Source organism: Patiria miniata, unplaced genomic scaffold (genome assembly GCF_015706575.1).
Source record: "Patiria miniata isolate m_02_andy unplaced genomic scaffold, ASM1570657v1 HiC_scaffold_5, whole genome shotgun sequence".
Classification (NCBI taxonomy): domain Eukaryota; kingdom Metazoa; phylum Echinodermata; class Asteroidea; order Valvatida; family Asterinidae; genus Patiria; species Patiria miniata.
The window spans coordinates 39885786-39898127 of NW_024037072.1; the positions used below are offsets into that span (position 1 = coordinate 39885786).

The following is a 12342-nucleotide window of genomic DNA, read 5'->3' on the forward strand; positions in this document are numbered from 1 at the left end:
CATCGACATCATCACTGGGGCCAAGTACGGTTAAGAGGCATTTTTGGGTTAGGTTTATCCGTGGCAAAATGAAGAGAAACACTAAAGGGAATCATAGAAACAAAATTGGGTTGAAAGTGTTTTCTACAGTGAGAGTAAAATGAGTTTTCCCCAGAGGTTTTTCTTAACTGCATGTGTATACACGAAAACAAAGGAATGTCCACACTAGTTATGTAACGTAAACATGTATGGCAGGACCAATTTCCTGAATGAAGTTTTGCCTGTATATATGAAATCCCAATGAATAAGCTTTGCTTTAGTACAAGAATCATTCAAATCACTCATGTACTTTTCAAGTTAGGGAATTTTGAACACAAACACCGCTTTAATGTTCTGTCCACGGATCACAAAAAAAGGTAAGTGTTCTTTCAGCAAGACGAAAACAATTCACATATATAGGGATGTGTGTGAATCGATTTCGTTTTGCTGAAAGACCATTTACTTTTTTGTGATCCGTGGACAAAAAGTAAAATTGTCTTGGTTTTTACAAACCTTTGTCGAGACCAGGACAATTTTACTTTTTCTTTTTAATAGATTTTTAATTATTGTCCGAAGATATAAAATAACTTTAAAACGGTGTTTGTGTTCAAAATTCCCTAACATGAAAAGAACATGAGTGATTTGAATGATTCTTGTACTAAAAAAATACTTATTGATTGGTTTTATCATCCTCGATTTTAAAAGTGCTACTGGCAAAACTTCATTCGAAAATTGGTCCTGCCATTTGGGTTTCTTTCTTCATTTTTTTATCTCACCCTGTAGGGTAAAGAAAACACCAATAATGTGACTCGAAGTCGTTGCAGTATGAAGTACCCTGTCTCATATTATTGATACCTTAGGTATTCATACCGTGATACATTATGCAGCACTGAACTACAACTCCAACCATCAATCCAAATAAATCAGGTTTACCATATTGTATACGCTAGCTCATGCATTATTTACTGATACGCCCCCCCCCCCCCCCCCTCGGTGCCGCGTTCGAATCTAGCGTGTTCGGTACCAACTTTATTCATTCTTTCGTTTACCAAGTAAAAAGTACAAGGCTAAAGGGATACATGTATTATGCAGACCTCAAGAAAAGCCTGCCATAAAGTTGACATGCACTGATGAACATAATCCTGACATGAATTATAATGAAAACAAAATTAGCCTAATATCATATTCTTTATTTTACAGCGCGTACCAAAATACCCGCAACTTTTTTGGCGGGGCTCTACCGTCGGCGCGGAAACGCGTACCGCCATTATTAATTTTGTATACCATGTTAAAGCTTGGAATTTTAACTTTATCCCTGGTGAGTATTAGTTTGAGTATCACCCGTTATCCACGGAGCCAAGTCTCCTGTATAAAGTCTGATATGTCTAAACATGCAGATTATTAAAAGAAAACAGTTGATTTATATTAAAAACACATTGAACTTCAAACGAAGAACAATATTGTTATTTTATTTAAGGCTGGTGTAGTCTACCTGGATCAAAAAGAAAAGGAAACACAGAAAGTAAAAGGCAACAAGATCGTCACATCGTGAACATTATAAAGTATTTCCGCATTAGATAAAAATGCGCGATTGATTTTCCTTGAAATCGGTTGAGTTTGTTTTTGACATGCTTTCAATAATTTCAAAACCCTTTTGAAAATCAAACCAACACTTTACCAGGGATAAAGTCAAGATTCCCAACTTTTAATTGATATAAAAATAATGGCGGCACGTGTTTCCGCGGCGACGCTAGAGCCTCGAAAAAATATGCTGCCGGTATTTTGGGACGCGCTGTAGTAAAGTGCAACAATACATCTTCCAGAAAAAAACCCGACAAATATAAATGCTTCTTTGAGCGGTCACATCATAGTAGATTGCATGAAAAAATATTACTTCTTAAGACAATAGCAACTGTACTATATTGTACTACATTGTGTTTATTCACTGAAGAAAACCATAGAGTGCTTGGTGGTTTTGGGCGCTACAGAGAGTGATAGACTGGGCGGTCTGGGAGGCTATGACAAATGGGTTTAATTACAAAAAGCTTTCAACTTCTAAAATTGCACGATTCTAAATATTTTTAATGAGACCGAGCCTCGGTCAGCCAAACATGCCACGAACCTGAACGGTCCCAAGGTTTTAAAGTCTGTCCCTTGGTGTTTGAATCAATCAAACAAACACCGTAATTTGAAAGTGGGCGTCTATGTGTTTGTTATTCCAGATAAAAATTCTTCTGGTAAGGGTACGACGTACGTTGAAACCATGAGCGCCATCGACATCATCACTGGGGCCAAGTACGCGTTGACGGGGTGTGCCGCGGTGGCCACGGTGGAGAATCTCTTGGTGTTAGTGGTGTTTGCTTGTACAAGCCGTCTCAGAATGAAGTACTACGGCTTCCTCATCAACCTGACGCTGGCTGACTTGTTCTACGCCGTCATGGCCATCGCATTCACTTGGGGAGGATCTGAAATACTCTTCGCTATCTTCATCTCAGGCTACTTCGTCGGCGTTTGGACGATCCTTGCCGAAGGCATCAACCGCTACCTGGCTGTGTCCTTTGTGGACACTGCTCGCTACGACCTGTTGGTCACCAGGAACCGCTTGGTGGCCGTTTGCGTTCTCATTTGGGTCGTCTCAGTCGCGGTCCACATCCTGCTGGCTGTCCTGCCGGACTCTGACTTTGAATCCCTCTTTGACGGAGTGATCAAGCCAGTGACTGTGTTTGTCTTTTGGCTGATAACCGCTGGTCTTTACATCGTCGTTTTCCGTAAGATCAAGGGTTATACTACCCCTCTCGCATCCAGCCCGCCATTGCAAGCATCATGCATCGAGGATCAGGTCCGCACCCGAGTGCGTCAGACCCGCCGCTTGCTGGTCACTTTCACTCTGATTCTAATCACGTCATTCATCTGCTGGGTGCCGTTTAGCGTGATGCAGGTGGTGGCCCACCTTCACAGAGATTTGGAGTATCAAAATGCGGTCTTCTGGATCACTGGAACGGTCTACTGCCTGGCCCCGATGATCAACCCTTGGATCTACTGGATGCGACTGGATGGTTTCAGAGAGGGCTCCCGCCACATTTTCTGTGGGTGTTTCAATCGGGAGTTTCTTCCAGTGGATGAAACTGTCTCAGAAACTGGCCTGTAGAGAAACATTTGTGGAATAGGCCTACGTAGAGCATGCAAATACAGCATGGTTTGATGGGGAAAAGTGGGAATTACTGGTTCCGAGGTGTAGGTCAGCTTCGCGTCGGGAGGTAATCCAGCTGACCTACACAGTAATTCCAACTATCTTCAAGAAATATACCAAGCTGATGTATTTCGTAGATTTTGCATCTTTATTCAGCACAAGATATTCAAGTTTGTCGTCAGTCAATGAAATAATCTGGTACTAATGTAACCTGGAAAAATGACACACTTGGGGATTCAACTCGACACAAAGAATTTAATACAAGACCAGGATCTAAGAACAAGTCGCGAACTATTTATTAAGAAAAGGATTTTAAAATGAAACAAAATTGAGACCAAACTAACCATGAAAAGCTGATGACCAAAAACTGAAACGAAAAGAGCAAAACCTAAAACCTATAGCATAAACTATAACCAACACAGAGCATCAATATAATGGACCATAAATGCACTCTGACTGAAACCTAAGAATAAAGAAAAGGCAATTAAGAAAAGAAAAGAATACAATTAAGAAATTTATCAAAAGAAAGTTAAATTGGTTATATAGTACAGTCTAACTCGATTATGTACAGCATGTTTATACACAAGGTCACTAATACCCAACATATACACAATGGCAACACAAGTTTCTGGTTGAATATCTAATGAGTACTAATCCATGTTCCTTATGGGTGCACACCGGTAAATCCATCCGCCAAGCTCATGAATAAAAGTTATACCGTCAAAATATTCTATATTAGAGAGTTCTGAGCGCCGTAAAATTGGGAAATTGAAGAGATATGGTAATGAACCTCTGGTCCGGACTTGGGGCTTCCAATTCTGAGCATTTTGGATGCTATTAGGCTCGAAAGTGGCGCTATTTTGCCATGTTGTGGAGGGATCGTTTTTCAAGATGGCTACTTTTCCGCTTTGGGGAAAATAGGGGTGGTCTTCTTTGGGTGAGAATATCTCGAAAAGTCAGTGGTCAACCCACCAAAAAATGAAAAGAAAACAAAAGACGACATGTTGATCATCATTTTTCTGTGCAGCTTGAATACCTGTGAGAGTTCTGAGTATTTTTAAAAGAATTTTGAAGTATTGGCATTTAGCACTTGTGTCTATGGGAATTTATTTGCACTGTTGCATCCTCAGTTCCACATAACTTCTAATTAGACTTCACCAAGTCTAAGACAATCAAACTGAGCCTCAAGGTTTCAAACAGGTGGTAAAAATGGAGATTAACATAAAGGAAAATGCAGTGAAGGAAATGGGACTAAGACAAGTCTAATTTCATGAATACACATTGTTCTGATCTTCTAAGAAAGGAATTTATACACTTGGGTCTCTAGATCTGTGGGAAAGTCAAACCTCCTAGCTTAAACAATGGTAGAGATACACTAAAAAAAAGTCATTCAATCTACATGTTCTAGGGGTAAAATATGAATCTTTCTCGACAGAAATTCCTCCGAGCAAATCATGTCATCTTTCAAAGAGAAACCATTACTTATAAAACAAAACTTGATCAACATATTAAACTCATGAAAAACATTCATCCAACCTGTAAAACTAATCAAAGAAAACCGAATTCCTATAAAAACAGTACTCATTCCCTAATCCAAAAATATCAAAATGGTAAGAAAGAAATCATAATTGTGCAGAATCCAAATCACTGACCATCATGTGAAAGGAAAATCTCAATGCTTTAAACTTAAACTTTCACAAAAACTTTCCAAAGACAAAAACACACTTTAAACCATATCTAAGTAAAAACCTTCCAAAAACTGCACTAAAACTCAAAACATGATTATACAATATAAAATAAACAAGAATCTCACCAGTTGACTGTAAGCAGATCAAACACAACACAGGGCAGGTGCTCCCAAGAAAAGGGGAAAGAGAGGAAGCTCACGAATATAATACAACTCTCTTCTATGCCGCTCGTCTGCTAAGTGAAGGGTCTGTGGACTTATAGGGTGGCAGAGCACATGGTCTTATCTAAGGGGTTATTGTTCTAAGGGGTCATGTTACTGGGGAAGAGGGAAAAGTTTATCAGGGGGATACACTACTATGAAAGGATGGGAAATGCTAATAAAAAAAGCTCGATTAATTCAGGGGAGATACTCCTATACTAAAACACACAAAAAATACAATGAAAAACTACAAGTCAAACTTGGCTCTGCCACACCAACACTCTTTAATGTGTCTTTACTGCAGTACAAAGACTACAAAACAGACTGGTTCCGTAAGGATTACATGCAATAGACTTCATGTCTACGAGGCGGGTTCCAGAGGGAATTGTTGGTGCTACCAGAAAAAAAACCTGGATGACGTCAGCTGCGAGCGTCTCATTTCTACTTCCCAGACGCGCGGCGGAATCGGCCAATGACGTGCTCCAATTTGATCCTGATGTTTATGAGGTGTAGTAATCATCTAATATTATCCGATTCGTTAGTGTGAGGTCAGTTCCCTGGCCATAAACGCCCCCTGGCCAAAGTTGGAACCGGACTAGCGAACGCAACTGTAGTGTTTATCCAATGAGCGTTAGTAATTCATGGTGCGTGCGCGTGTATGAGGTTTTTACTAACGAACCGGATACTTTGATGCAAACGTTTACAAAGTTGTTATTGTCAGTTGTAATATTTGAAGAATTTGCTCATAGTGGTTTAAAGGTTTACAGGAATATCATGGAATCCTGCAGGGATTCGCTGTCAAGTGCATGTTGAGACGTCTTATTTCGGTGGCTTACGACTCAAATCTTGCAAACTTGCTTCAGTATACACTGGTTATGATTCATTTAAAATTTGTTTGTTTTAAATTCGGGAAACATATTTTTTTTCTTAACTATTTAACGGAATTTGTTTAAAGCTTGTATATGTTTCGACTTTCGAGGACTTAGTCTCGGGCTAACTTAATGGCGGGAAAATTTGTAATGAGAGTTGGCAACACCTTTACACATACATTTACGGAGAGTTTGTACTAAGCTGATCGAAGTTTTCAGACTATACATTCTGAACTAACCGACGCCCGGGGCCATTGCAATGGTCGTTTATTAACTTAGCTTTAAAGAGTTGGTATTTTTACTTGATAGTTCTAACAATTTGTTTACGGCAAAACTTCAAAATATTTTTTTCCGATCTTGGGATGAATAAACTTTAGTCATAAACTCCCTATGACAGTTAACCCATTCCTATTGGTCGAGAGCCCGTCACGTGGCCGGTCTTAAACGGATGATAAAGACATGGCTGGCTGGTCTTGACATCGTTTCCAGTGTCACATGAAAAAAATGCTCACAAAGGAAAATAATGATCCTTTATACGTACTATAATTTTATCACGGTTTTTGCTATACAATAATATTAAAAATATTCAACCATGGGGCATTAGTATTAGATTACGTGAATTAGTTTAATTTCAAGAGTAAACAATAGCAGAAAAGTATAGTAATTATTGCTATTCACTAAGGGAATAAATGTGTGCTCCGGAGGTTTTTATCACTCTGTTTAAGACCACTTAGAGTCTGGGTGCTGATAATTACCCGAGCCGGAGGCGAGGGTAATTATCAGCACCCAGACTCTTAGTGGTCTTAAACAGAGTGATAAATACCGACGGAGCACATATTTTATTCCCATTCATAAATACCTTTTCGGTAAAAAAATTCATATAATTCGTTCAAAAAATCCCGATTTTGTTCAACAAATTCACTTTATGCTTTTTGAAACATCCCTCTTGCAAAATAATGGAGTGTTCAGCTGGCGAGTAAGATGTAAACAACTCTTTTATGGAGATTGACGCGCGCGTATCATGTTCTGCGCGATGTCGCGCAGAACGCACCTGGCGCGTTGCGTTTTGAATTTAGAACTATAAAATTCTGACTCCCTGGTAGTGTTGCGCATGCCTACGTGAGGATTGTGAACGTTCAACCAATGAAACGATAAGAGGCACTGGATTTTTAGGAGTCCACATTTTATTGTGACACTGGAAAAGTGTTTAAGACCAGGGGCCAATTTCATAGAGCTGCTTAAGCACAAATTTGCTTAAGCACAAAAACGTCTTGCTTAATAAAATCAGGTTACCGGCCAAAACTCCATGCGATTGTTATGCTAGTAAAGAACAGCTAAATACCAGTCACAAGCAATGTACATCACATGGAGTTTCGGCCGGTAACCTAATTTTACTAAGCAATGTTTTTTCGTGCTTAAGCAAATTTTCTGCTTAAGCAGCTCTATGAAATTGGGCCCAGCTAGCCATGTCTTTATCATCCGTTTAAGACCGGTCACGTGACGGGCTCTCGACCAATAGGAATGCGTAAACTGTCTCAGGTATTATTTTATGAATTAATGTTTATGGGTCTTCGATTTTACTTATTTTACTATAATGATTTTACATTGTAAAATGTGCAGGGTTTTAGTCTGGATCTCGGTGTCAGTGTCTGTGATAACTTAGTTCAATGAATTAAATGTCTTTATGAACTGATGAAAATAGTTGCGTCCTTCCATTCATTATTTCACAGGTGCCTAAACGTGTATAGTTGACTTCGATTGGCAGTGTTGTAGTCGACTACGTGTTTTCGAGAACCGAGTACTGCCGAGTACTTAGGTTGCCGAGTACGAGTACGAGTATTTGTGCCTCCGAGTACAAGATCAGATCTCCGAGTACGAGTATTTGTACTTCCGAGTAGGAGTACGAGTACTTGTACGTACTAGTACGAGTATACGAGTACTCGCATTTCCGAATACGGCCATACGGCAAATGGTTATTGTGCGTAATTGGCCCAGGCCCAGTCAGACCGATAAACAGACCCATCACGGCTAGCTGTTAGATGTGTTTGTCTGGATTTGCACTTGAGGAAAATCAGGAAATCTCGATTTCTCAACAAGCCAATCAACAATTTCCAACTGAAAGAATCGATCAAATAAGGCCATGGTAAGTGAAGCTATAACACCCCCCCCCCTTCCCCCGAGTACTGCTATTCGAGTACAAGTACTTTAATGATCGAGTACAATTTCGACATGTCGAGTACGAGTACTTTGCTGCCCGAGTACGAGTACCGTCATTTCGAGTACGAGTACTTTGACATTCGAGTACGAGTTCGAGTACTACAACACTGCTTCGATTCCCTTCCCCAGAACAAACTCACGGAAAAGTCTGGGAATATGGCTGACCCCGCAACTAAATGTCATTCACACTTTACTTCTGTCAGTTTAACTCATCTAGTTCCAAAGTCTACTTCAGCAGATTTTTCCCGACTATTTTGTGAACCTTGCTCTTTTGAAGTATGATCACCTGTTCATGTGGTTCTGCTAAGGTTTGCGTTCCGTTGTTATTTTGGGAAAAGTTGTGGACTCCTCAACAACCCGTACCCGTAGCCTATAGCCAAGGGTTAAAATAAAGTTGTAATCTTGAAATTAATCCCACACCATCGTTTTAAGGTCAGGATATGTCATCCCCCATTAACTTAAGTTGAATTAATTTAAAACGTTTTGAGAGAACCCTAAACCTCTTTACTTCTGGTTTACAGAGAAAATGAATCAAATGGTCATCTATCGTGAAACATATTGTAAAGCTTGAGAGGTACAAATTGGTTAAGTTCTGAGAAACATTGTCATCTATCATCATTGGCAACATAGCGTTACTGACTGCCATATAGAACTCCTTTTATAGCGTAACTGCCATATAGAAATCCTTTAGAAATTAAGTTGATTCTGATTTCGAGAACACTTTTAAAGAAAAGATTAATGAAAACCCATGCGCAACCTTTGATCAAGATCACAAAACACGATTTCGTTAGTAGTGTTTTTTTATCACTGTTATATTTTTGTTTCGTATTGTTACCAATAGAAGCTGCCGGTGTGGAAGAAAATCCCCCAGAATATTCCATCCCCCTGACTGATTTTCATGGTTTTGCCAGGATTATTGCCCCCCCCCCCCACCAGCAAAAGTCGGGCATGGCCTGTTTTTACATAAAACACGGGGACAAAAATCCTGAAGAGGGATAGAATATCCAGTCCAGGTGGACACTCATTCCTCTGATATCATTCCCATGACTGTATAATGTATGTATTCAATTTTGAGCACCCACAAGGCAATTTAGCGTCAAGCGATGTCCACCCCCACCTTCCCTCCACGCTTTACAGTTTTCACCCTTTGTCATCCTCTACAAACATGACAAGTCCTGGCGACGCCGCTACTCATCCGCCCAAGGACTATAAAGACCACGGCAAAGATTCTTCTACAAGACGTCTGGGTCTTCGACGGACTCGAGGAGTGCAGTGGAGTCCCGTATGAAGCAGCCGCAGAGAACTTTGCGGCAACCCTCTCTGAAGCTATCCAGTCGTATCCAGTAGATCCAAGGGTTGATCACCGGGGCCAGACAGTAGAACACGCCAGTCATCCAGTAGACTTCGTCCTGGTACTTCAAGTCTCTGTGAACGTATGTTACCATCTGCATCACGCTGAACGGCATCCAGCAGATGAACGACGTGACTAGAATGACAGTGAAAGTGACGAGCAAGCGGCGGGTCTGACGCGCTCGGTCGATGAATTCATCCTCATCAGGCTGGCTGGGCTGCAGCGCCGGGTTGGTGACACGCTGTGTGAAATTCTTGATCTTCCAGAACACAGCGACGTAAAGACCGGCGGTTATCAACCAAAATAAGTACACAATCGTGGGCTTGATCACTCCTTCAAAGAGGGATTCTCCAGCGGAGTGCGGCACGAATTCCGGAACGATCTGGATCGTGAGTGCGACGATCCAAATGAGAACGCAGACTACCACCAAGCGGTTCCTGGTGACCAACACGTCGTAGCGAGCCGTGTCCACAAAGGACACAGCCAGGTAGCGGTTGATGCCTTCGGCAAGGATCGTCCAAATGCCGACGAAGTAACCCGAGAAGAAGATATAGAACAGAATATCGGAATAATCGGGTCCTCCCCAAGTGTATGCGATGGCCATGACGGCGTAGAACAAGTCAGCCAGCGTCAGGTTGATGAGGAAGCCGTAATACTTCATTCTGAGACGGCTGGTACAAGCAAACACCACTAACACCAAGAGATTCTCCACCGTGGCCACCGCGGCACACCCCGTCAGTGCGTACCTGGCTCCGGTGGCGATGTCGGTAGCGTTCATAGTGAGAGTGTCGACGCACACTGAAATGCACAAGAAACATTATAATTTATACGAGACACAGAACTTGGAAGAAAAATAATAAGTTCAACTTTGGTATGGCTGGAACTCCCTAGAAGTAACCGAAAATAAAATGCAGAACTTACACACAGAACCAAAGCATAATAGTGTGTAGAACGGCGGTTAGAACCATTAGGCTCAGCGAAATTAGGGTGCGTTCGCGCGTGCGCATTACTCTCGGTGCAGGAATAAACTCCTGATATGACTTGCTAACCGTACCCGCGGATCGTATTCCTGCCGTTCGTGCGCTCAAGAGTATGCTCGTGTTAACACGAGGAGTACGCTCGAACACCTTATACAGGGCGACAGGGCTGCCGGCGCGGCCGCCGTATGAGCTCCGTGCGCGACCAAAAGGGGGCGCGTTTTGAGCTCCGTGGACAGGGGACACAGCGTGCGCGTACTGCACTGTAGTGGTTCGTGCGCAAAGTACGCACGACTTCCTGAGTGTGCAAAAGCTATAGCAACCGCGTCTTCGCGTGAGCGTCCAGGCGTCGTCGGCGCGCGAATACATTCGAATTCAACTTGCAATGGTCTCTGAGACTAATCTCTGCCTCCAATAACTTTGGGGACATTCGAAATACGCAGGGTGGATGGATCGGGAACCAGTCTAGATCGTCCCCAACTCTCCTTTTCTGGCCGTTGATGGGGTACTTGTGCACGGAGCGGATTGTCATTCTAAATGCAAGGCAGTGGCATGGCATTGTTGTAAATGCCGTGCCATTGCCGTACCGAACCAACCTCGTTCCCCATGGGTACGATCTTGCTGCGCCATGTTGTCTCCCATCATGCCTTGCGCGATCTTTTTGGCGGTCATAACCGGTTCGTTGGTTTCTCGTCTGTGAGTTTCTTCGGCAATTTTAATCTTCGAAATGCGTGCAATCTTCGAAATGCGCGCGCAGTACGATGTGAATAGCCAATCAGCGTCATTTACGTCATCATCACGACCAGGGGTTAGTGTAAGGAACGCGCACGCGCCCCTGGAGTCCAGGCTGGTACCGAACTCAATTGAATTCGAAGTTGGGTCAAACGTTTTAGGAGTAGGGCGATACCATTGTCCAGTACGGTTGAATAGCACTGCATACCATGTTTCCGTATGTACACGTACGTGATGACTGCACGGGCACATTATTTTTGCAGTCGACTGAACCACCATTGTAATCGGTCGACTGAGCAACCTTACTGCAGGGTGATACCATTGTCCAGTAGGGGTGAATATCTGCGCTATTTTTTGCAGCTTTTTCGGGAACCACTCGCCCAAACAACTTCAAACTTGGCACAAACTTTGACGCGAGTGTACGTTCAACCTGTGAAAACCGTTGAATCGCGTGCGTTGTTTGCAGAGCATTTCTCAAAAACTCAGCACGCATGCAACCAATACCAGCGGCAAAACAATTTGCGCTTCCCGAACATGCACGTTTTAGACGGGCACTGCACTAGTATACAGAAATGTCCAAAAGGTGTACATTGTAATTGCTATTCCAATGGATATGGACAAACGTGCCTTATACATCGGATTTTTGAAGAATTGAATTGGCATGATGAATATATTTTCATCATATAACTGACATGTGATCTCTGAGCTTGTTTGTCAAGGTTGCACTGAGTGATATACCGTAGTTTGAAACAAAGCGTTTTCGTCGATGTTGGTTAATATAGGTTTTCCCGGACAATTTCGGAAAATGTGTACACGAATTTGTAAAAGAAGCATTCGTTTTCGTGCGAAATAGAATGAACGTTCCATATCTCTGTTTCTATTTAACAAATGTTAATTCTTTTTCCATGAAAGTGCATTCAGTCGTAAAAAAATCAGCGTACGATTTCCCGAATGTGCACTGCATTTAGTGTATTGACATTTCATTTTAGCGCGAAATCGAAGGCTCATCCGCAATCCTGTTTTCCTTTTAATTTATCATCAATCTTTTTCGCTAAATGTGCAGCCGATTTCCCTCGCAGTGTTATTTAACGTATGCCTGG

At 41.9% G+C, this 12342-nt stretch overlaps 2 protein-coding genes across 2 annotated transcripts; one reads left to right on the forward strand and one right to left on the reverse strand.

The window, feature by feature from the left end:
* Window positions 1-2261: 2261 nt before the first annotated feature.
* On the forward strand, window positions 2262-3223 carry LOC119741742 (beta-1 adrenergic receptor-like). The gene has a single exon (XM_038217624.1). The coding sequence runs from the start codon at window positions 2282-2284 to the stop codon at window positions 3164-3166; it is 885 nt and encodes a 294-aa protein (XP_038073552.1). The 5' UTR covers window positions 2262-2281; the 3' UTR covers window positions 3167-3223.
* Window positions 3224-9003: 5780 nt separating this feature from the next.
* On the reverse strand, window positions 9004-10326 carry LOC119740262 (G-protein coupled receptor 12-like). Its single transcript, XM_038215518.1, has one exon. The coding sequence runs from the start codon at window positions 10309-10311 to the stop codon at window positions 9415-9417; it is 897 nt and encodes a 298-aa protein (XP_038071446.1). The 5' UTR covers window positions 10312-10326; the 3' UTR covers window positions 9004-9414.
* Between the last annotated feature and the right edge of the window lie 2016 nt (window positions 10327-12342).

Coding starts and splice junctions, on each gene's coding strand:
- LOC119740262 (XM_038215518.1), bottom strand. CDS start 10,311: ATGAACGCTACCGACATCGCCACCGGAGCCAGGTACGCACTGACGGGG.
- LOC119741742 (XM_038217624.1), top strand. CDS start 2,282: ATGAGCGCCATCGACATCATCACTGGGGCCAAGTACGCGTTGACGGGG.